The sequence below is a fragment of the Scophthalmus maximus genome, chromosome 7 (assembly GCF_022379125.1).
Source record: "Scophthalmus maximus strain ysfricsl-2021 chromosome 7, ASM2237912v1, whole genome shotgun sequence".
Taxonomy (NCBI): domain Eukaryota; kingdom Metazoa; phylum Chordata; class Actinopteri; order Pleuronectiformes; family Scophthalmidae; genus Scophthalmus; species Scophthalmus maximus.
In genome coordinates, this window is record NC_061521.1 from 13,537,699 (window position 1) to 13,563,279 (window position 25,581).

The 25,581-nt window shown below is 41.5% G+C and overlaps 1 protein-coding gene across 3 annotated transcripts in view; it reads left to right on the forward strand.

Annotated features, from left to right (window-relative positions):
• megf11 (multiple EGF-like-domains 11) overlaps positions 1 to 25,581 on the forward strand; it is a 67,606-nt gene that overhangs the window by 26,814 nt on the left and 15,211 nt on the right. For all 3 annotated transcript variants that reach the window (XM_035641716.2, XM_035641717.2, XM_035641720.2), the window contains exons 7-12: positions 16,659 to 16,905; positions 17,047 to 17,167; positions 17,708 to 17,844; positions 19,792 to 20,004; positions 20,487 to 20,661; positions 24,839 to 24,959. In XM_035641716.2, coding sequence (XP_035497609.1) covers positions 16,659 to 16,905; positions 17,047 to 17,167; positions 17,708 to 17,844; positions 19,792 to 20,004; positions 20,487 to 20,661; positions 24,839 to 24,959 — 1,014 coding nt within the window. The remainder of the gene's footprint in view (positions 1 to 16,658; positions 16,906 to 17,046; positions 17,168 to 17,707; positions 17,845 to 19,791; positions 20,005 to 20,486; positions 20,662 to 24,838; positions 24,960 to 25,581) is intronic.

A 25,581-nucleotide genomic window follows, 5' to 3' on the forward strand; every position in this document is an offset into this window, starting at 1 on the left:
GTATTGCTCCTCTCTGCCTCCTCTGAGTTTGCTTTTCCTCATTGTGGTGGAAATGTTCGCCCGCTTGTGCAGAGATTCTACAAATCAATGCTACCAGGATACAAATCTGAAAAGTCCAAGGAGTAGTTTAGCTTTGTTAACCACAAAGCATCCTTTGTGTTCCAGAGGAAATCTATCACACTTAATAGCCAAATCTAATGTGGTTGGTCAGCCGTGGCCCATGAGGTAACATATTCCTCCCTAATGTATTCAAATGGGAGATACAGGCTCTGCTGCAGGCGCTATTCACATGGTTAATTGATGAATGTGGCCTATGCTTGTTTATGGGATATTGCTCTGGACATGGGGGCTACATTTGACTTATTTTACATTAATAAAACTCAAATAAAACAGTAAGATGATTCATTATGAAGGTTTTACATCAGTGATTTGTTTCATTAGTATTTTTAACTTGCTGTGTTGCAATATTTGGTCGGGGTCAAGCAGAGATGGCAGGACTTTCCTTCAGCTTCATTAGCTCATTTTCTTTCAGATGCAATGGGAAAGAGTAACCAGACCTAAACTGTGCAGTTTAACTTCATTTTTGGCTTGAAAAACATCCTTTTGAAAGACTCCCTCCGGCACCTGTCGACAATGCTTACACATTATTCTCAGAAGTGCGTGTGAGCCAGATGGTTCCTCTTCAATCCCACAGCAGTAGGACATTGACATGCGTTGCCGTCATGGACCAAGAGGGTGTGAATTACACTGAAAGCGGCAGAGTTGCTCACACAGATTGTAGATTCATCGCTCCAAATGTCTTTATACCAAAACATCTCTCCCTATTCATATTTAGAATTCAATATTTGTGTTTGTGTGGGTTTGTGTGTGTCTGTGTGCGTGTACAAAAAAGCAACAGGTCACTTCCTTTTGAGATTTTTAACACCATATCAACAAGAAAAGTGGGATTTGCTCTCCACGTCAGCTTTTGAAAATGAAGTCTAAATCGATTGAATTCCTCATTATACAAGCATGTAAAGAGAGACATTTTGGGAGAACCATAAATATTCTAGCTATCATTCTGAAGGGGGATCCTTGCTGCTCGTAATGGTCGATGCTGACTGCCTCATTCGTTTTGATAGATCAAAGCGCCCAGGAAATGGTATTTCTCGAGGGGACACAAGATGGGCTGATCCATAGTCTCGTGGAGCACACTTAATACTCTATATCTGAGTGCGTGTGTGTGTATCCATGAAGCCCTCCTGCGTTGACAGAGCTTTGTTTCGTAGCGTACATGGGGCTCCTGGGGAGCGTTGCGGCCAGTTTATTTACTGCCAAGTATGTGACAGTGTTGTTTAATTCTCAGACGTGCACTCATTCAGATACCAACTCTTTTGGTCTGACTCCATATTGTACTGGAGAACTGGAGATGGTGGGGGACCCTCCTTAAATTCACCTTATTATAACATGTTTATTACCGTTCATACCTAAAACAGCCCTGCATTAAAACATGCATGTATGTATAGGTTGATTTCAAGTGGAGATGTTCGATTCTGATACCAGTATCCGGAATGCGTTCAATACTGCTTAAAATTCATAGGCAAGTACTCAATCTATTTAACGATCCGACACCACACCTTTAAATCTTATTAGTTTCAACCAGATAAAAATCACCTGTTCTTCGCCGCTCCAAATGGCAGTTGCGCTGTACTGTTTTTAGAGCGGCAAGGAAGAATTTAATTCCAGGAGTAGCGTTAGCCAGAGCGAGAGAAAATGTCAGCAATTTGGCAATATTTCAAGCTGGAAAGTCCCAGAAGTAAAGCGGTAACATGTACTATATTGTCGTTTTATACTGTTACTGTGAAAGATACTTACTGAATGCATTATATTTTTCTAAACTGTGACCACATGTAACCTGTTTGTTAAAGGACTTGTTAGAGCAGGTATCAGAAACAGTATCAGGAAGGGAAAAATGGTATCGTTACATCTCTAATTTGAAGTTGAGTCTGGCTAAACTTTAGCTGGACAGAAGCGCTCGTTTGGCAAGGTGCAGCGCTTCAGTGTTTGGGTTATGTAGCTGAATTTCTTTTTTTTTGCCATAGTCTGCTGTGCTGGTAACCTACTGCCAGTACATCATTGGATTGGCCTCATTCTAGTTAATGACGAGATTGCAGTGTTTTTCCCCTGCAGGCCTTTAGTTGGTCTGAACTGGTTTAACACACCACACAAACTATTTCTTTCATCAAAATGTGTCGCTATAAATATTAACACAAAGGATTTAATCCTTTTTTAACTGACTCCACCAGCGGACAAAGCTCAAATTACTTACTGTTGATCCTAATGTTAACTGGGTATTTTAATAGTAGACCTCAAAGATCATGCCTAGACTAATTGACCAAATAACATTGTTTGAGGAAACAGGCGTTGGTGTTAACCAGAGCAGACTGAACCATGTGAAGGTACACGTCACTGCCGAGGCTTTGACAGAGATGCTACAGGAAGCGGCTTGGACGTTGTGCCCCTCGGATCCTTTCCCCGTACGTCTCTTTAGTGACTCGTGTGACTTATGCGTGGTGTAAATCACTGTGCCGAGACTTCAGCTGACTGATGTGGAGTCCTCCAAGTGAATTGTGGTCCACACGCTGAAGCTGGGAGCCTCTCTTTCTGCTGACAAAACACACACACACACACACACACACACACACACACACACACATGAATGCTGATCATGAACTAAATAGTATTAAACTATTCCAACTGAAAGCGACCAACACATTCTTTTGAAATTGTTTTGCATTAGTATCATTCATCAACTGGTGTGACACACGCACGCACACACACGCACACACGTGTCACACATTTCGAAAACATCTCTGTAACATTTTTTTGGACATATAAGTGTCATTAGCCCAGTATACAGATTGACTTTGGCGGCTATGAAGATTTTTTTGTACCATCCCATTAGGCAGGATTTATTGTTCCCCAAGAGCTCACTGCTCCATTACATTTGGGAGACTGCCTAAAAGTGTATGTGTGTGTTCGTGTGTTTGTGTGTGTTCGTGTGTTTGTGTGTGTATATGTGTGTGTGTGTGTGTGTGTGTGTGTGTGTGTGTGTGTGTGTGTGTGTGTGTGTGTGTGTGTGTGTGTGTGTGTGTGTGTGTGTGTGTTACATTTGACTGTGCTTTCCATTTCATGCATATATCCTAAGCCTAGAAAGCCGGGGGATATCATGACATATTGTGGTGATGGTGAGCACAAAACGACAGTCAGTCCCACTCGTCATTATCACCGTGATGCTTGTCATTAGTCGGTAAGAGAGAGGGAGAGTGAGGAGCTCCTGGAACACACTACCTAGCATAGATGGCTTGATTTAATAAGGACATTAAAAAGCCTTATCTCCTGTCCTTAAGAGAAGGTCAGTGTGTCTAAAATAGCTGAAATGCTATGATAACAGTTTAGAGAGATAAGATACCTCCTGAATACTAATGTAGAACAAAGATGTTTTAGGCTCCTTTCACAGTCTATAAGTCACACTTGATTCTGTTGGGCCACAGCTGTTTCTTTCCAAAGATTCAATAGATTTTTTACTGACCATTGGCTTTCAGTGTGTGGTATACATTTGATGTCTACAGTACTTCAGAGCCCGACCGAGTTATCCTTTTGCCAGTAAAAATCGATATGAGCCCTTGATAGACATATCGGTATCGGCTTTTATGTTTGCTGATATGTGCCGGTATGATATGAAAACCTTTACAACAACAGCTTAGGAATCATTGCCAATTATCTTTTTTTATAGAGTATATGTATATTGGCAGAATTCTTTTTCTCCCCCAGATATCAGTATCAACATCGCCCCTCAAAAAAATCCATATCTGTCAGGTTCTGGGCACATCTGATTTAGGTTGTCAGGTGTTTAAACACTGTTCGGCTTTGTGTGGTTACGTCTCTCGACTCCCTCGATAAGTCTTTATTGTCTGAATCTTTTTCTGTTTTGACCGGTGGCACATCCTTTTGCCGTGCGTGTGCCTTTTTGTGGATCTACCTGAAGAGGTATAGAGCAACTCAACACTCATAACAAGATGACAAGCCACAGATTAGAGAAAAGTAATGTGTATTGCAGATATATATAATTTTCTCTTTCTAAACTGATTCATAATCTCACATTGTGGGTTTTGATCTCTATCATCAGTTACATGTGATTATCAGTTGTTTCTTAGTTTTGTTTGCATTCAAATGATAGAAAAGCCTCAAATTAACCAATAATTCACAATTTCGCCAATTTTCCTGTCAATACATTCAAAACCCCTCAGTCTAAATATACGACCCCTTGTCGGGGTCTCAAATCCCAGATTGGCCACTACTGATTGATTGAGACTACGCACATGAAAATGCACATATAGTATTATTTTTTGCATATATTAGAGACAACTGTATCTTTCTTCTCTCATGACATTGGATTAATATTGATTTTAGTCAGAATAACATCTTAAGGTGTAACATTGTTCTTAGCCTTTTGGGTGCTGTGTTGCAGTGTCCTTGGTTTGCTGTGGGAGTGCGAGCATATTAGCAGTCGTTCTCAGATCCTCTGGTGCACCTGCAATCTCCTGATGTTTAACCCTGGACTTCATTGGAGTGTTGCAGTGATTACAGGCCGTCCTGAGGGACATCGATTGTCCTGCTCCTCCTAGGCAAGCCCCACACAATGCTGACGAATGAACTCGTGGCCCTGCCAAGTCCAATTAACTGTCAGTGCCGCATCGACGAGCTCCTCCGTTTGTTGAGAGTGAAGAAAAACAAACTTTTAATCAAATTTGCCTCTGGGCCCTAGGGTATTTGGGGTTGTATTTTGCATTCCACTGTGTTCTGCCTCGCCTGCAGTTGTGCCACCCTCTCAGAAGGTTATGATGCATGTTGTTTGTGTGAGATAGCAGAATGCCCTGCACCTTACTCAAATGGCAGCCCCATCTTTGCACTGATGAATCATCTGTTGCTAGCATCTTGATTATATATAGCCACAAAGCAGAATGACAAGAGACAAGAAAACCTGGTTAACTCATACAAAATTGATTCGCCAACGTTGGCATTGTTATATGTTAAACACAGAGCTTTGGTCTGTGAAATTGACTCAGTATTGTGCACCTTTGGGGAGTTTACGTGAGTCCACGTCAGTATCTTGAATAACTATAAGCACCTTTGACTAGTTGATCAATAAAAGCTTAGGTTGCGATCTTACAGAATAGTTAAGGTTTTTTTTCCCAAGCATTAACGTCTCCACAAATACCCTCTGCTAATTCCACCAAGGTCAAGATAAACAACTCTATACTCTCTTCTGCGATTAGAGTAATGCAGCCATTAAAAGCCCAGAAATTCAATTAAATTGGTGGCTTTTGCCATAGAGGAAAAAGGGAAAAGGACAAAATGTAAAGCCGCTATCGTATAGCTAGGCCGTACTAAGTGTAACAAAGAGATGTAGCCTGGGATTTAAACATTGACAAAAGGGCATCTGGGTGATCAGGATCAAAGGAAATTTTAGAGGAAATGTAATCATTACCAGACACAAGGGTGCATTCATAAATATCCAATCTGTGTTGTGCAGAAACGGATCCAAAATTAGTTGTTAATCTAAAAAAACAAGGTCAATGCCATGTCGTCTGTTTGTGCTGAGAAGCTGAGCACGTTACATCGACAAATACCATGTGAAGTGCTAGCTGAAAAAACTGTCCTATAGGAGTTCATCATGTCCTGTTGTGCACACTTCATTAAGACCTTTCAATTGAGTTTAGATGGATAAAAGTCAGAAAATGCTGACTTACAGATTCAGGCGCCCGTGTCCTCAAAGCGATGAATCCTTCCTGAGAAATTAGATTTGCAAAGAAACTTGACAGTGCAATTCTCCCAGCCTCACACTTTAAACATTAGCTTCTCTTATGATTCCGGGACTCACTTCCATTCCAGGCGTAGGGAAACTGTTGTATGAATGACAAAATCGCCCTCCGCCACAGAACAAAAAGAGGGTTAAGGTCCATGGATCAATATCACTGGTCCTTGCCTCGACTCTGAAATAAGGTTTCAGATGGAAATTTTTTCTCTTGTATCTTCTGTTTGTCCTCAAATGAGACAACCTCAGTTTAATGAAAAGTGACCAGTGATTAAATCTATTGTTGTGCTTGTTTTGAATATTTTAAATGCCACTGTTCCTTCACTCATAGTAAATGTCATGTTGACTGGATTGAGGATTTATGCTCCATAATGACAGGGGCTGGAACCTCCTGCTCTCTCCGGGTGCTTCAATTCATTTCTAAACTGCCTGTTTTATGTAACTACCCCCCCCCCCCCCTCTCTCTCTCACACACACACACACACACACACACACACAATACTCCCTAAGTTGCTGTTGTATACTTTTCACACAACTTTGACTTTGAGAATCGGCGAGAATAATTCATGGGCCTAGTGAGTTTCAGAGACTGGAAGAACAACACTGCTTTCACAGCCAGCAGTTCATTTGAACTAAACTCTGGGATTTCCTTTTAGGGGGGTGAACTGTCTGTCTGCATTATCCTGGAGAGATGATGGTATAAAAGAAAAAAAACCTTAATCTACAGTTTTTCTGTGCTAATCAAAGGCTAGATGTTTTCCTCCTTCTGTCCTTTCATATTGTACCAGCCGTCTATCCATCCAGCGCCACTGCTCTTCATACCTAATTGAGCAAAACGCACTGCTGTGGTTTTCAAACTTCTATTTTTCATGTATTTGAATATTTCACAAGACCCACTGCTAATTTAGTAGGTTATTAAACACAGTGCTGTCCCACATTTAGCCTGTTTTTGAATAAATATCAATGAGCAGGCAGGATTTTGCTCAAAAATAGTTTTCTAAAGTTGCAATTGTACATTTCAGTTTTTTTACACTACTTTCTTGTGGTTTTGATTATTTAAATGCACAGGAATACGGTTCATAATTTGCCGCAGCTGAGTAGATGGACACCAGACACCACGATGCCTATAAAAGAGTGTGTGTCAGCCTTTGGCATGACTGGTGGTCAGGCAGGTAGAAACACCCTTTAAGATTTATGGCTCCTTGATGGGAATTTGCATAATGTGAGATCATTAAAAAGCAATTATCCTTGTGTTTGTGTGTGCGTGTATGTGCGTCTGAATGGTTGGGATTAATTAGGAATGTGGGTAGGCGCACTGACTGTCTGTATTTAACCTAAATCATGTTTGTGTTTACAGTGAGGGACAGATCCATACACTGTGACATGTGAGATGCATAACTTCATTAGTTTGAGTCAACAATTGACAAGTGGTGTTTGCTTCCACAACACACCGTGGAAGGAAACAGTCATGAGCATACAAAGAAAAACCCTTCAATAATAACTTCCACTGCATCTGCTTTCACACACTTCAGGTTTTAGTGCTCTTTGACTTCAATTCTTTGCATAGGCATTTCTTAAGATAATTCCAATTGGGAAATATTATTTATATACTGACACTTTTAAGTTGTTTTTTTAATAACTAGTCTGGTCTTCTATCGCAAAAATATAACTTGGAGGCATGCAAGTAACAGTGGCAATAAAAAAAAATGCACAAGGCTTTGTGCACAAACTATGCACAAGGCTTAGTTTAAAATATTACTTTTACTTTCAAGGCTTAAATTTCAACTTAAGTTTGATTTTTAGTTTGTTATCATTGTACGTTTGCAGTTTTTATTTTCTGGACATTTGTAATATCAATATCTTCTCTCATTCTGTCTGAGTTTCTTGAAGATTGATTTGGCTAAAACTAGGTCCAGCTGTATTTTTTCTCACTCATGCTGTTAGTGTGATGGTAAATGGATTGAATTTATATAGCGCTTTTCTAGTCTTATAGACTGTATGCCATGCTTTTTCTATCACATTCATACACTGCTGGCACAGCCGTCAGGTGAAATTTAGGGTTAAGTGCCCAAGGAAACTATGGAATGCGGACTGGAGAAAGCAGGGATTGAACCACCGACCTTCTGGTTTGTGGACAACCTTCTCTAACCCCTGAGGGTACTTGATGCACTTCATTATTAATAATCAACTTCAAGGGACCACACAATTAAAACAAAGTCTAAACCGAGAGTAAGATTTCATGATTGTGCTGTCCTCTGACTCAGTGTACACCTACAGTAGTTCCTCAGCCCAAGTCAGGCCCAGTTGCATGACCATCAAATGCTTTTTTCAGCATCTGGACCAATTCTGATGCACACATAGAAAATATTTCTGGCTGGCAGCCAACACTGGAGAACTGCCAACTTAAACAGCTGCCTTTTCAGGCATACAGAGAGTTCAGTATTTCTTTTTTGTCATTGACCAAATGGCAGGTGGTTAGTGAACTTTGGTTAATTGATACTGAGGGGAATTTCAGGTAAACAAAGTTATGGCACATACTGTAACTGCATTCATCAACATACTACATGTTTGTCTGTCTCAGGTCCACCTGTGCACAGTCGAGCATAAGAGAATGAAGTATTTTGATAATTGAAATGAATTGCTCTTATAGTTTATATAATGACAAACATTATTTTGCTCCAGTGTCTTGAATGTGATCATTTTCTGTGATAGGAAACCTTTATGACATGTGTCTGTTATCTTTGTCAAAGATAGGTCTCACCCGTGCTCAATTCTTTTAGCTTTCCAGATCTGGATCTGGATCCCCCCCAGCAATTTTTGAAAAAGTATTTAGGTCAAGGATTGCTCAACCTTGGTAGAGGTCTCTGAGTGGGTTCATTTTGGACAAAACATCATCACATTGGACAGAAAACTGTGACTGATATTGATGAGTATTTTTTGGATACTTGGACAGACCAAATGAGAATGGATGCATAATCAGAGAAAAACATAGTCATTAGTTGCAGGCCTAGTCACATCGAAAGACTTAATTTGTAGTTTTAATTTTAGTTTTCTAACTTTCTAGATCCTGTTCTCGACGTTGTGTCTACTGTGTAGGTTTTATGCCAGTGTGTGTTCACAGAATTCACACTGAATCCACTGGTGATGGCAGTGGTGACCCACTGTACAGGTTGGAGGAAAATTATTAAAATCTTATGTTAAAAACATAGACTAATCAAATTACCTTTGTTATAGTTATTTGTATGTGCTGGGCTGTTTATTTGACTGCACGATTGCTTAGTGTTGGTCTTTCGTGCGTAATGGTCACTTGAGATTAAGCTTTTCTGTTGTGTGTTACTGAATGTAATGTGCAGTGTGTAAGTCTGAGTGGCTATGTCTGACCTGCTGCAGGCTGCAGGCTGTCGTCTCGTCTGTACAGTGTTGCACCGGTGCTGATTTTTGTGGTTATGTTTGATGATACCCCAACAAACCTGCTACTAAAACTGGGTTTAAACTATTTTTAGTACAGCAGCCTGGAACATGCACAGATAATTGATGTCACAACCTAGATGTTTAAACAGAATGGTTTAAATAAATCTCTTTAAAGTTCACACGCGCTGATAGCAAGTCCTAGATTCACCTATGACCACACCTGCCTGTTGTGTTTTGTGACAAACAAACTAATATGTTCAGCATCGAATGAGTGTGGAGTGTGGCAGTGCTGGAAGAGGCATTCAGATCATTTAATAATACTATTATTTTAGTAAATGTGGTAATGTCACACTATAAAAAATAACAATTATAATCAAAAGTCTTGCATTCAACATTTACTGGACTAAAAACAACAAGTGTTGACAATAAAATGTCTTTCAAATATTAAACTGTACTCATTATGCACCATTGGCTTCTCTCTGTGTATGGTATTATTGGATAATAAACATTGTTGAAATATGTTTTATGATACATCACATTATATTGATTAATTGTATGTCTTGTATGTGCCATTTTAAAAAAAGAATATTGAGAAAAACTGCACACACAAAATTGCACATACAAAAACGCACTTGAGTAAATGTAAGTAGTTACTTCTAACCGTTGTTTACCTGTGCATGCATTGTGTGCATAGAGGAGCTTAAACTCAACTCACACCCACACCCACTCCAAAGGAAACTAGGAAACACTAGAAAATATTGCCCTGAGGAATATTTCTCATGATGCTAATGAGGATGCCCCACAACTGACATTATACGAATGTCCATCAGTCTCCAGTCCGTGGCCGCACCCCATCACATCGACTAATGATGCCCTGTGGCACATTCTACTTCATCCTAATTAGAATTAATAATTAAAAATAGGAAATCAATGTGTGCAAATTAAGTGTTGTAACAGTTGGTTTTATCGGGTTGACATTGTTTTTTGAGCAGCCATGTCAGTGCCCATGACTGATCTCCTGTTGTCTCTTATGTTATGTTATGCAGTACAGTCGCGGCTCTATTTCTACTCCAGTCACTGTGTATTGGTGTGTACTGTAGATAAATATCCACCTCTGCTGTGATTGCTTTTTTGTTGTTGTCTTGTTGCAAGAGAGCAAATGATTTGTTTTCTGCAGGACAGGGTGAGGGATAAATTATTAATTGGAAGGAGCAGTGGGCTGTGTAACAATTTGCTCATCCAGAAGCGTGAGTCACGTCAGGTTCAGTTGAACAAGTGACTGGTTTACTGCAATGAAGCGAAAGCCTCTTTCACAGTCTGCTTGCACATCTTAACACAGCCAGCTTTATTTAACAAAAAAATATATCAGAAAGAGAAGGTGCTCTTCCACGTAGCATCACTCTTAAGTGATTGTTTAGAATAAAGTGCAAAATGTCCTGCTCTTGACTGTCGTTGGTCAACCAGCGGCCCAGTTGACCACGTTAGAGCTGGGCTGCAGAGGAGGCGGCTGGCACCTGCAGAGCTCGTATTGATCCAGGTTCACATCCTGAAGAGAACTTGGACAAATGATCAGATCTTCCTTCCTCAGGATGAACAACCAGGTCAGGCTTTTTAATCAGTAATGCACAGTCTTAAAAGAATTAACTTATTCACTCATTATTTTTGTGGTTCCAAATAGGCAACTGTCAGATTGTGTTACTTCTCATCAAAGTGCTATCAAGGAGAGCATGGGATGCATTTCAGTGAATTGACTGTCTAAAAAAAAAAAAAACTGTTGAGAGTCTCAGTGTTAGGCTGTGGGCTTGGTCCTGTGCTACTCATTCCCCGGGGGAATGTGAACACACAGGGGCTCGGCTAAGATGAATTAGGGCAGGACAAACGACACGCCCTCAAGCAGAACCCAGCAGCACACTGTTATTCCAATTCAGCAGAACTGCCCCCATGACTATTGGCATTTTTTTCTGTATATTTAGAAATTCATTTGTCAAGCTCGCAGCGATGTATCTGAACTGTTGTCTTGGTTTTCTCAGGAGTAATAAATAACAGTGTAATAGGTGTCAGCAGAAGATAGAAGGGACAGTGAGGACCATCTTGTAGCATATTGGCAGCTTTTACAGACGCAGGTTTAAAAACGCTCGGAGACATTTGTCACTCAATGCAAAAATAACTACCATTTTGCACAACAATCATCCTTTTCCTCCTTAGACCCTGGTACCGGTCCTGTCTGCCTTTCACTCTATTAGTCTATGTCATGAGTCCAGGAGCAGTGATGAATAGTTGAATCATTCTTTTGATAAATACCTCCTTCAACAAATAGTTCTTACTGACTGAAAACAGAATATTACATATTCTTGTGTCAGCTAAATTGCGGGCAGACATGTTGCATTGTTCTTTTGAAAATGATCATTCAACATTTAAAATCTCTAAAGAAGCTCGTCTCCTCATGACATGTTGAAATAGCGACCTGTCTATATTAATTCTGGTCGTGAATTGTTGCTTGAAAACTCTGAGGTGCACACTCCTCATGAGGCACTCGTCGACAATGTGTCACACTACTTTGCTTTGCCACAAGCTCTGCTGAAGAGTAAGCAACGGGTAAAAGACACAGGAGGCAGAGCAATTTGTCTTCTAATGTCTTGTGTGAGTTAAGTTATTCCTAAAGTGTCAACAGTGTGTTAATAATAGTTATGTGACAGTGAGTGGCTCAGGCAGTGGGGAGTGAAGTCAGGCTGCGAGCCAAATATCCCAATCACAATAATGTGGTTCTCCCAGTTAAGAGTTGGCAAAGCAGCAAGTAACTGTCTGCAGCAGCCACCTCCAGTGGCCAACATTCATACCAGTCCAGCCGTGATTCTAATTGAAGTTTTCCTTTGTCCTGCATCCAGCAGAATAAATGAAGAATAAGAGCCATTCTGTGTTTCAAGAGCTCGACTCAGGCGCTCATTTTGAATTTAGTTTTGAGAAGCTTACGGCGGCTTTCTGTGGCACAGACCCCCCCTCATACAGAACAGTGACAAACATTTTGCTGAAGAGGCCAAGTTCAGGAGAATTTCTGAATGCAGTCTGCTGCTGAAAGCTGTTTGGCTTTAATCCTGTTGCAGCCAGCTCCTGATCATGCAGACTCTTGAGCTCACTTCAAAGCTCAGCGCGAACACGATGGCTCTCTCAGCCCAGTCTTTGGACATCACCTTCAGAAGTTTACTGTCTGTTGTTACCCCTCAGTGTGATCTGTTTTGTTCCAGCCAAGGGAATTAGCACCTCGGGATTGGACCTTTCCTTGTGTGTGAGGTTATTCACATTCTAACTGTTATGTATTATGAGCTGTGAGAGTGCTGGCTTGCTACTGTGTGTGTCCTCTGGTTAGGAACACTGACCCAGACCAGGCCAGTTAATGGGCTGGACTGCAGCTTCTCTAGTTTCAGACTTGTGTGGGATTTGCTGCCTACACAGCGCATCCCACGGGGGGGGGGGGGGGGGGGGGGGGGGGGGGGTCCTCATTGCCTCACACAATTTAACTGTACTCTCTGGAGGCTGGAGCCTTCATGCTACATGCAACTGTCTCCTGTTGTGTCTCTCTGTCTTCGCCCACAGCTCATCATGATCGCTGACCCCTTAATCACAGTTAAATGCTGTCAAAGCTGGGGAGTGAGATACTACTGGGTAAAGTTTGAGAACCTCCGTGTTGCAGAAACAGCAAGATAATGGGCTTTGCTCTCAAAGTGCCGAGGCCTCTCACTGCAAACTAAAGAAGGTTTAAAACTTCAAATTAACATTTACTGAGTTCCTAAGCACCACAAAACTCTGCAAATTAAGTGCCGGATAGATTTTGGTTTTATTTTTGCCACTAAAAAAAGAAATTTGCCACTCTACACTATTTTTTTTAAGGGACATCATATTTTGAGTTACATGTAAGAATGTTCTCTCCATGTGGTCAAGGTTTGAAGCGGGAACCGCAGGTGATGCTGCTGCTAGTGCAACGCTTGTTTATTCTGCCGTGCTGAGGATGCTCTGATGAGTACTTATACACTGCTAAGCCAAGTCGCAGCTGAACTGCTCATCCATTTACCGCGACCGCCAGCACACACCTCAGATTTAATGTTCCTGGGTCGTTTGCGTGGCAGCAGCTCAACCTTCAGGGAACTCATTCATGCCAGGCTGGAGGCCGGGAGCAGATTAGATCAAATCGATGTGAGCCCTGTAATGTGGCCTCTAGTCTGTCCAGCCGTAGAAGTAATCCCGCACTAGCCCAGTGTTTCAGGACCCCCTTCGGGGCAGACCTGTCTGCATCAGGGAAGGGCTGATCATCTTCCTGCTGCGTACATGGAAAAACAGGCTTCAGTGCCGAGCATGAAACAGGGTTCATTAAGCACCCACTCTGGCTGACGAGAGCTCTGACAAAGCGAGCATACAAGGAGCGCTTAGAGTCTTTACATTTATAACAGAGTGTGCGATGACGTGAGAATCAATAGTGGAATATTCAACGTCCCGGTTGTTGTGCTGGTCGGGATCTCAAGCTGGGCTTTTATGTGAGGCAATACAGCTGCTGCTGCTACTGCTGCGGCGGCGCCGGCTGCTGCTGATGGAGAGACATCAGGCCTTACCAATCACTTAAATCAGCACTAGATCCTTGAAAGAACAGGACCCTGGTGAGAGTGAGGACAGCCTACAACACGAGCTCAATGCTGCTTGTTCTTCACATAAAAAACTGGTTGTTCATTTAACCTTGAGGATGAACTATTTTCTTACAGTTTATGGGGCCGATTGAGTTTTTCTAAACGGACCAAACCCCCCGAAGGAAAGTGGAAATTACATCATTACCTTAGGTACCACTTGTTAATGTCACTGAGCCATTTGCATTAACCATGTAAAGCAGCTAGGTTATATAACTTATACAACAAACCAATGCTACAATACAGCTGGGAAGACTAATTTTGCTGCTCATCATTACTGAGGAATGACTTCTCTGGGAAATGTTTGTGTTACAGAGGAGGAACATTGTCTCATCCAGGTGTTATTCCATCACATTGAAACAGCAAGTTCAGTACAATTAGTCAGTTAAGAGTAGTTTTTGCGAAACTAGAAAAGTGAGCATTTTATAAACAGCAGTGTCACAACCTCCAGTACCTTTTAGTTTATTTTTTTTTATTGCTGGCAATTTTGACAGCGGACTGCGGAAGCTGCATCTGAAAAAGGTGTTGAAAGACGCACAAGTAACAAACTGTTACATATGAAGAATCACTCGTTCCTTTTGTTCTTAATCTTGACGTCCTCTTTTGCTATTCCCTCCAGTCACTAAGAGGTGTGAACAGCTTGCCCTTCTGCAGATTCATTTCAGGGTGTTATTAAGACCTTCCTTTATGATGTTGGTGGTATATCAACATCACATTGACTCAGTCTCGTACAGTATATTTCTTTGCCTGTTTCTTAGTAACAGAACTCTTTTTTCACCTGTTTGATTAACTGGATTTACTGGAAATGCAGATTTTTTTTATCATCCTACAACAAGGAAGGTCCAAGGGATTAGAATTAAAAGACATTAAACCCCGAACAAATATTTTGGATATTTACACGCAATCATAACTCAGTGTGTAAGTCTGCTTGTAGTGCCAAAGTTTACCATATGCTTTAGCCTGGGTAAAAAAGGATTTGTAGATTTATAATTTAGTCATCATCAAAATAATTTTTAAAGCAAAAATGCCAAAAATTCAATTCTTTCTGCCATTCAAATTTGAAAATGTGATTGGTGTCTTAGGCTTCTTTGATTGTTGTTGTTGACGAAATAACACAGTCAGTCTCCAGCTCGGATAAACCCAAATTAATTATCAAGCACCAAATGGGAGCCAAAGTTGCCTAGCATTGGCTTTTGAATATTAGCTGTCTAACGCCCCGATGGCACACAGTTTGCAGAGACCAAAACAGAACAAAAAATGGGAGATAACATATTGAACTTTAGGTGACCAGAAAAACCAAAATGATAACTCATGTAGTTTTGTGTGGGCAACTCTCGCTGCTAACAAATTACGAGTGTACGAGTAGACAACGCTGTGGTGAGTGTGAATCTATTTGCATGTTTTGATATTTTTCTTCTATACCCAGTTGTAAAAACTGAGCAATGCGGAATTAATAGTAGACAAAGACAATTATGCTCTTATCAATTATGCTCTTAGCATTAGAAATCTTTTTGGAAGAGGAGGATGATGTAAGGACAAGTTTCTTGGGAGAGAAAAGAGAGAAAATGAAAGCTTAACTTAAAGGGGCAGTAAGCGATTCTAAAGCAATAAACCTTTTTTTTTAAGCTTTCAAAGATGCATTTTTCAGGCAGGAGCTTTCTTTGGTCACTTGTCTGAGATACCAACAGGTTTGCAGCTTGATAGATGTTTTCGAGGGCTCATATTGGCAGGAGATATTAATTTGATTCGGCAGTGTTGCCCCCTTCATATTTGTCTTACAGAAGCATTTCACATATAGAGGAATGTTTGGAAGTGTGAAACAGAGGCTCAGTGGTTGCTCACTGATTTCTGGCTCGGGTCCTTTCTACGTGGAGTTTTGTGTGTTTTTTAATGTCTGTGAGAGATTGTCTGTCATTGGTTAGCTTTGTGATTGATGGACCACTTTTTGGTCAAGGCATGCTCCGATACTCTCTTGCACCTTGTGGCCCGAAGCAGGAGTGAAGAAGCATCATTCTGAAAGATAAGGATGATGATATTCTGGATTTCTTTATCATTGTGAAAAAGACCAAAACCTATGATGCATTTCCATCCGTCAATACTTTTTGACTTCTGGGCCTTATTGTGTTTGGTACTCAACCCTAAGCCCATTTTTCATACTGAAGATCGGGGCATCATAAAAGGCGACAGAATTTTAAAATTTGGTGTACTTAGCTATAGCAGCACGTGGGTTTGTGTGTTCGGGATTGGCTCAAAAATAAGCTAATAAACAGTGCCTATATGGCTCATGAGCTTTTAATAGTTTTTGGATGACAATGGCGCTCGATGGAGAACTAAGCTGCATCAGGTGTTGGCTACACAGATAAAAGGCTACTTGTAAGATCAATTCAGGATTTGTTGACAGCAAAAATAATCAGATTAACTCAATTACATTTAAAACTGTGACATTTAGTTGAATTGATAGGAAATAAATAATATCGACATAAGCCCAAAATGTAGAACTCCAAGATTTCACAGTAATAAGTAATTAGCTGGGAAGAGTGCATCCCTGAAATATGTATCTGCGACAATCTATCACATTTGTTATACAGAATTTAATATATGGGTAATTTTATTACTTTGTTGATTTATTTGACATATTTTTTCACATGTTTTCGAGGGTAAATGCAAATTATCTTTTGTTGCTCTCGCCTGTCTGATGCCTCTTCTCTCTGTGCCTGCAGGATGTGAGAGCGACTACTGGGGTCCTCATTGCAGCAATCGGTGCCAGTGCCAAAACGGGGCTAAGTGTAACCCCATCACAGGTGCCTGTGTCTGCACTGACGGCTACCAGGGATGGCGTTGTGAGGAGCCCTGTGAGCACGGTTACTATGGCAAGGCATGCCAACTTCACTGCCAGTGTCTCAATGGTGCCACCTGCAACCATGAGACAGGAGAGTGCATCTGTGCTCCGGGATACACAGGGGCTTTGTGAGTACCATCAACATATTTAGTGCTTTGACTTTTTCTTCGTGGTGTTAATCAAAAAATGTTGCCGTGCCTTTTGTTGAATGTGTGAGTGTTTTTTTCGTTGATACAAAGACATTTGACTCTTGACTTGTGTGGTGACAGCTGTGGAGAGCGTTGCCCCTCTGGTAGTCATGGGCCTCAGTGTGAGCAGCGCTGCCCCTGTCAGAATGGAGGGACATGCCACCATATCACTGGAGACTGTTCCTGCCCCGCCGGTTGGACGGTAGGTCACATGAGCAAAGGTGGGAAAGAAATAAGGAGGAAAGGCCAGACGGAAGAAATGGGCTGAGTGTTATTGTTCCGTGAAAAACGTTTAGATGTGCAACACAGTTTGTACTGAAATGTAACGAGTGACATGTTGACATGAACTTTGGGATCAATATTCTGTGTTCAATTATAAATGAGAAAAGTGGGATTATTTGCTCCTTGTAAGAAAAAGTTCCTTGAGCATGCTTTCTTAAATCCCAGCTCACAAAGACATGTCAAGTGAACACTGCCACCCACAGTTAACATTAAAAAGTGTTACTTTAGGGACATCCTCATGGACTGGTTGTTTAAGGCCATATGCTCGTTTTTTGTGAACTGTGATGTTTTGAGTAATGTTATCACTTTATGTTTTTTCTTGAATGTAATTCTTACAAGGACCAACAGCTAACCTAAGCCAGAGGCATGAACTGTCCTAAAATCGATAAAGCAAAGAGTTTAGCCTCAGGTACTTCATTCCTGGTGAGGTGTAGTCATGAGAAATGCTTCTTTTTTTCAGGGTTCAGTTTGTGGCCAGCCCTGCCCTCTTGGCAAGTACGGCAACAACTGCAGCAAAGAATGTTCCTGCCGTAACGGCGGACTGTGCAACCACATCATGGGCCAGTGCCAGTGTGCAGCTGGCTTCAGTGGACGCAGGTACACAGCTGACACCCCTGGCAGGCACACGTCTCAATTATGCACAAAAGGCTTTTGTAAACTTTTTTACATCCACTTGGAAAATGGGTCAGACACTGGCATGATTTATTGAGATTTGTATTTAATGCAAAGGGATGGTTTCAAGTCGAGAGACACATTAAACAGTCGCTCATTGACCTATTCTCTTTGTTGACTTCCAAGTGAGGCACAAACCTGGCTGTTCTTTTAAAAGTAAATACTGGAATAGTCTCAGACTTAACAGAAATACGTATTTATAAATGCCCATTAGTCCATTTGAAGGTGGATGGAAAGCTCGTAATAAGAGTGTTAATGTTTTATTAATCTCGTACTTCATGCTGACCAGCAAGGTTTCATGTCTCCGGCCGTCCTCCTCCTCCACTCCCAGCCTGTCCAATTGATCTCACCAAGGGCTACATGCTGTTTAGATTCTGCTCATTAATTATAAGTAATGGGCTTGTATTAAGGCCTCATTGAAATCCACAGATCTTTTAAGTTCCCCATGCCTGCCAGAGCAGCCCAGAGCAGCCTGGGTTTATTAGTTCAGCTAAAGCAATTGTCTCTTGGATGGAAACACTTCCTTGATGAGACCTTTCCTTTACTTTATTATTTTGCAAAATTGCCCTCATTCATTTTGTCAGTGGCAGGTGAATTAACCTGCCAGGAATAATCTGAGATTGTGTTTGCCCCCACACCTCTCCTGTCTCGTACAATAACACCATTGTCCCCTGATAAAACTAAAGTTAGGGTAATTTAAACTTGAAACCTAACTTGACCATTTTATAATGTAATTGAGCTATTTGTAATAGCTTTGTTAGACTCCTGAGATGGATACTTCACCAGGATTGTAAATGTCCGTATATTTAAGTGAAGAAAAATCCATTTTCAGATTTACTCAGAGGAACTCCTCAGCAGTTCTAATTTTTGTGGTTGCTGTGGTTGTGTGGTCACTAAATCTTGTTCCTCGCCCTGCAGGGAAACTGAAGCGCTGAATGCTGTCGGCAGGGGTCTGGTTTCTGGGCTATCGAGTCATGTAGTTGTTGAAATTTGACCATGTCTGCCCTGGATTTATAAAAAAAAAAAGAAGTTCCAATTAAATATTCATTATTTCAATGATGGAATATAAAAATACTGTTAATAATGTAAGATTTTTTACCATATAACAGTAGCTGCTTAAAAGTTTTATTCCAAAAATTCCCCCAAATACTAACACAACCTTGCGTTGTACAATGTCATTGTTGGCATGTAAGTTTATTAAACATTTAATTTAACTGACTATTAACTGCTTTTGAAACACTAACTGAGAACTTTAGAGAAAAAGTCTAATTCATATTAGAAAAAAAAATATTTTATATTTTCAGCCAAACACTTCATTTGAAATATTCTGGTAGAAATAGTAGCATCAGTATTTGCAGTGGTGGAAGTGTGATCAAAGAAGCAATATCCCCATGTTAGTAGAAATTATTGCTATCAGTTTCCGATTCAAGCTCCATCATATATTTGAACAACATAAAATGCTTTGTATTTCAAAAAGCTTCAACTGACCTATAAAATGTTCACAAGCAGCTGATAATGTCCATCACAGTTTCCCACAGCCCAAGGTTATAATTTTAATGTACTAGTTTTGTGCAACCAACAGCTTTCAGATATTCAATTCATGACGATTTGAGGAAAGTAGCAAATCTCCATAGAGATTGTTTGAGATCATTGTTTAATACTTAAATAAACAATGAATAAATAATTAAGATTGCAGTTGATTCATTCTATGAAGTACAGCTCAATTTTTTCCATGCATCACATCTAATAACATCTCTAAAACCTTTTTTAACATCTCAATTGCACGTTGTAAGTCGTGACTTTAATTTAGATAATGCACTTGGCATTGGTAGAGCACCAATTTAACACACAGTCTATGTAATTTCCCCCCAGGTGTCAGGATGACTGCCCTGTGGGCACCTTCGGTCCGCAGTGTAACCAGAGGTGTGAGTGTCAGAATGGAGCCAAGTGTCACCATATCAATGGGGCCTGTCTGTGTGAAACAGGGTTCAAAGGGCCTAATTGCCAAGAGAGATTCTGTCCCCCAGGCCTGTACGGCCTCATCTGCGACAAGTACTGCCCCTGTAATACCACCAACACTCTGAGGTAAGTGAGACATCAGTGCAAGGCCACACATGGCTTCCCTCTGACCAAGCCCTGAAGTGTGGCCCCCTGCAGCTCCATATGAATAAAGACTTCTCCAACTCAATTTCGCCTCATCTTAGCTCTAAGCCAGCGCTCATTCTGAAGTCTAGACACCTCGTAGCCGTGTCATCCAGTTAGCTTTTAATCACAACCTTTGCTTCATCCATAATTTCGCAGCCAGATTCATGGTTAATGCAATGTTAATGCTCAGATTCTGGCTGGAGTTGCGCACCGACCCTAAAAGTCATTACAGAAAGAAGGAGGGAACGGGACATGTCATCTATCTGGGGGGGAAAAAGTATGTAGTCACATAGATGGATGAATTGTTGTTGGCACAGACCTCACACTTTGACCCTGCTCGGGAATCAAGTGTTGAAATTCTCCGAGCAGAATCTCTTTTTCTTCCTGCTGTTGTCCCATCTTTCTTTCTCATTATTTTGTAGCTGCCACCCACTTTCTGGTGAATGCACCTGCTCAGCGGGATGGACGGGGCTTTACTGTAATGAGACCTGCCCGCCTGGATACTACGGAGAGGGATGCATGCTGCCTTGCAGCTGCGCCAATGGAGCTGACTGCCATACTGTCACAGGTGCCTGTATATGTGCCCCTGGGTTCATGGTGAGTCTCATGTACCTCCCCTGTTATTTCATTTTACTTAAGTCACTGGCTGCTATCACGGTTTTATTGTTGTTTAGCTATTTATTTCAGTCCTACGTGACCTTTATCTGTTCTCATGGTCTCATGACATCTAAATCTCTTTTCTGAGAGGCAACTTGACGAATGGCTGAACAGTTCAGCTCAACACAGAGCCAACTTTTGCTGAGGGAAGAACAGTAAAGACAGGACGAATAAGAGATAAGCTTGAATTGTATGAAACTGTATACTAAACTGCAAAAGAGGAAAAACATGGGGGAGGGGTCGTGTTAAAATACGTGACAAATATTCCAACATTAGTCCTTAAAATGTCCAGGCCTTTGTGTTTACATATTTTAACAAGTTGAAACTTTACTCTCTATTTTGATTTAATCACTGCTGTTTCAATGTGTTAATATACTATTGGTTACATTACTTTTTCCTTTTTTATGAAGTCAGCATAGGTTAATTACCCTGCGTGCCAGCATAGCCACTCAAGCACAGTGTTGTTTTCTCCAATGCTTTTCATTGTCATTGTAACCTTGCTTCTTTAAGCTTTGTTATACTAAGATAATTCAGTAGATCTACTTAATAACGATGACACGAGGAGACCCCAGTAAGGTTATTTCATACAACATGCTATCAAGTACTCCATCCTTCTACAGTATGAGCTTATAGCTTTAAAAGGTTGTAGCGTTGATTTATATTTCATGTTATTTGTGGCCGCAGTAAAATGTTTGCGTCATTGTGGTCGTAATGTCCTGGAAGTGGTCTCAGTGTTACTTAAGAAGCTTTTTGTACACAGGCAGGTGGAAGCAAGGTGAGATATTTTATTATTGTCGTGTAATGGATGTGCTGTGTTGCACCTCAAGAAATTCCTTTCTCAATGATTCATTCTCTGGTACAGCTGTGTGCACACATTAATAGTCAGACGTGTGTATTTTACAAAAATGCTCGATATATTTTAATTGTAGCTCCAGACAGACAAGCAGAAAGCGTGTTTAAATCTGTGTTCCTTGACAGATTGGGAGAAAATTAAGAAAAAGAAGAAAAAGTATTTTTGTTTTGTTTTGTTGTTTTGCAGCCACGCATTATCCCTTTTACAACTGTCAAATAAGCTGGGTAACTTCAATCAGTGTTTCCATTGTATTTCTTGTCTTGCAATCTGAAGTTACAGAGCAACAGAGGCCGGGAGGGTACATTTCTGCCAACATTACATTTCAGTGGAAATTGCCTGTGTCTTACAGGGGACCACTGTGGTGAATTGAGCTGCCGAGCGGGGCCGCAGACTGTGTCTTAATTTGCTCCACCTGTTCTTTTTGGCGGCTGCTTGGAAGGGCTGCCAGAGCCATTAAACAGACCTGGAGGGCAGGAGCTGGATAGAAAAGGAAGCAGTCAGATGGGAACAGACACACCTCATATGGACGATTGGTGTGTTTGTGTGTGTGTGTGTGTGTGTGTGCGTGCGCGTGTGTGTGTGTGTTTTTGGGAGTGGGGGTGAGAACTCATGTTAGTTTTTTTATTTTTTATTCTTACAGCGGAGCTGCTGCTGTGCAAGCGACACAATCGACTTGTTAGAAATGTGCAGCTGTGATCGTGGCGCTTACATGTATGTGTGTAACTTTTTTTGTCATGCACATGGCATACGATCATTATCTTGCAGTGGGATTTAAAAAATGCGGCTGATGATGGCACTGAGGCTATGATTACTGGTGAAGTCATTTCTCCAGGGGACAGCTGATAGGGCTAAGCCTACCCGCTGCATCTTTGTTCTGGAGTCCCATCAGGGGGCGAACTAAGCAAAGTGTAGGAGCAGACTGAGCTCCTGCACGCTTGATTTAGCTCTAGTAATTGGACATGCTCTTTTTGACTGGGACAAAGTGATCACATGTTACCTATTCAGGCATTGTCCCAATTTGCTGCATGTACTCACAGTAACATTTCTCCCCAATGTCTACAGTTTATATCGATTCTGTTGACACTGCAGTATCTGAGATATGAATACAGTAGAAATGGCTTCCAGTCTGCGTTTGTGGGCAGTACATTTTTTTTAATAATTTCCCCACCTCTCAGGGTTTTCTAGCCTCATTTTCCATCTTGTTGTATGAATTTTTAACTGCAGTCACTCATCCAGCAGTTAGATGCATCTAGTCCCACTAGGTACCAGGCTGATCAGTGTTGAGTCAGTGAGAGGCTTAATGGATAAAATGCTCTCCAATTACATTAAAATAGTAATGGTATGAATCTGATGCCTTGGCCAAGGATGACCTGGCTGTCTCTCAGAGGCCCAGGGTCTGGTCGCTGAATCCTTTGGCTGTATAGTTATGTAAGGACCTGCTGCTCTCGTGTGGTGGACTGACAGCCCGTGTATTAATAATGATTCTTCACATACAGACTTCTATACTTCACAGCTCAGAAAGAATATGAATCACTCAACTAATGAGCGAGCTGCCTTCTCCGTCTTGAGAGCAGACCAACCACTGCTCTCTCTGCGCCCTGAGGGTTAAACCAAGTGGAATCTGACGCAGCCATGGATGCAACAAAATCCATGTGGTCATTTGTGGCTGCATGACGTTTCATCCATGAGTCCAGTCACCAGTAAATTGCCTCTGCCCAACCCCTCACCCCTCCAACCCCCCGGGCTGGTCGAACTTCTCTCCGCACTAAACAACTGTAGCTGAATTGCTATTGTTAGCAGTCTTGAAGCCGTCATTTTCAGTAGAACAAAGGTTATTGCACCCGATTGATAAAAATTTCATTCACAGACAGTCACTTTTATGTGATGTACGGGGAGGAGAGATGTTTTAAGATGTGTGTTCTGCCCCTGGCGTCCACTTGCACACTCCCGTCTCCTGTTTAAACTGAGTTCAAAATGATAATGAGAGCAGTGAGCAGCCAGCAGTCCCCCAGTGCTCTGGTGAGTGAAGCAAGAGCCACTCAGGACTCCTCTGGGCCACTAATTGGAACTCTAAATCATTGTGTCACCTGTCACTCAAGGCAGGGTTTGGCAGGGAGGATGTGGGAATCCATAGACTGGCTGTGATCTCAAGCTTAGGGAGGAACCAGACTAGTGGATGTGGGCTGTGCTCAGCCTTTAAAGCAGAGCAATTCAAATTACGGAAGGCTGCAGAGGACAGGGAAGGAGTACTCCATGTCCTTTACCAGATGGCTCACTCTAATGCCCACTCTAAGGCCGCACCAGCATGGCTGCAGATACTCCATTGTTGTGCTTGTTTAGAGGATCGAGAGTCGGATGCAGTCTGTTAGGGACGTCTCAGGGATCCAGCTTCCCCCTGTCCATTCACGTCACTGTGGAGTTTTATTTGTTTGGTTCTACCACCCTACCACAAGCAGCCAGGGTGTAGACAGCTGCATGAACATGATCACCAGCTGGTTTTGCAAAAAGCTTCACTGTGAGGTTTAAAATGTACGCCTTTTGTGCAGGCACCTCAACCAACCAGAAGAGAGTCATTAATGGACTTGACCTTTATAGACCATCAGCTGTGTCCTTTGGGATGGGGTGACAAAATGAAGGCTTGACATCTGGTCTGTCTGAGTGCCCTATCTTGGAATTGAATCTTTCACCAGGCTAGAACAATAGCTCAAGTTTATTCAAACCAGATATGAATGTATTAATGTACTAAACCCGGTTTAACCGGACATGTTTGATCGTAGCTTGGTTGGAGAAGGAGTAGAGCAGTCACGGTGCTCTGGGGGGGTCTGGTGTTCTGTTACTGATGAAATGAGAGACCCCCCTATGAGCGTAAGCTAAAGGGGAAGGGAGAGAGAATGAAAGAGAAGTGGAGAGATGAGGTGAAACAGGGTTGCCAAAGGCGAAGCATGGCTGGCGGTAGGTGCTGTCAGATTATATAGACTGCATAATTGGAAGCTAAGAGGAGATAGTGTGTGGGGTGATCAGGAGTCATCCTTCTTCTTGAACTCCAGTTACCATCATATACCCATTCAATTTTACAACTGCCTTCCTCCTCATCCTGTAAACAGTTATGACTGGTCAGTTAGATACAGAGAAGTGCAGTGAACCGTCCTGGTCTTTCTATCCGCATCTGCTCAGACTATATTATTTCTCTTTCAGGACTGCCAGAGTCGGCATTTATTGCCATGTTGATTCAATGCCTCATGACTTTTATTATTTATACCACAGGGTGAGGACTGTGCTACAGTGTGTCCTCCTGGTCTGTATGGACCTAGCTGCATGTCCACCTGCTCCTGCCATAATCATGCATCCTGCTCTCCTGTCGATGGCTCCTGCATCTGCAGAGAAGGTACAGTAGAACTGGCTTGTGGTGGAAGTTCAAAACGACTCCTGCCTACATACATACAGTATATACATACCAGCTGAGTTACCCTGTGTTCTGTACTTTAAAACATAAGACTAGTTGTTTTTTTCCCCCTTTACATTCTTCATCACATAATCTCCCTGATGCTTCTTGCTATTTTCTTGATGAATTATGTAAATTCTAAAAAAAAATGTATTTTCTTGAGGGGACATTTGGTGCAATCTGGGTGTCATTTCACAAAAACCTGGCGCATTCAGACCAACTGCGAAGTGAAGTTTGGCCACAGGATCGAATATTCACAATTCCTTTTTTCTTTTGGATGCAGTTGTCAGTGATGTTGGGAGAATTTCAACTGTAATTGGGTTTGCGACATCACGTCACGCAAGTGTGCTGGACATCTAAACTAAAGATTTTAAATGCAAATCTTTTTCTTTAAGTGTTTTGTTATAAGTGAACAAGCCCTTTTTTTAAGAAGCCATGAGGAGGTGAAAATAGTCAGTATTTCAGAAAAAAAAAAGCAACCCCTCAGGTCTGGAGTGAAGGCACCATCCATAAACTGCAACACACTGTACCTGGACCCTGGGTAGTTTGTCAAATGTTTTCTGGG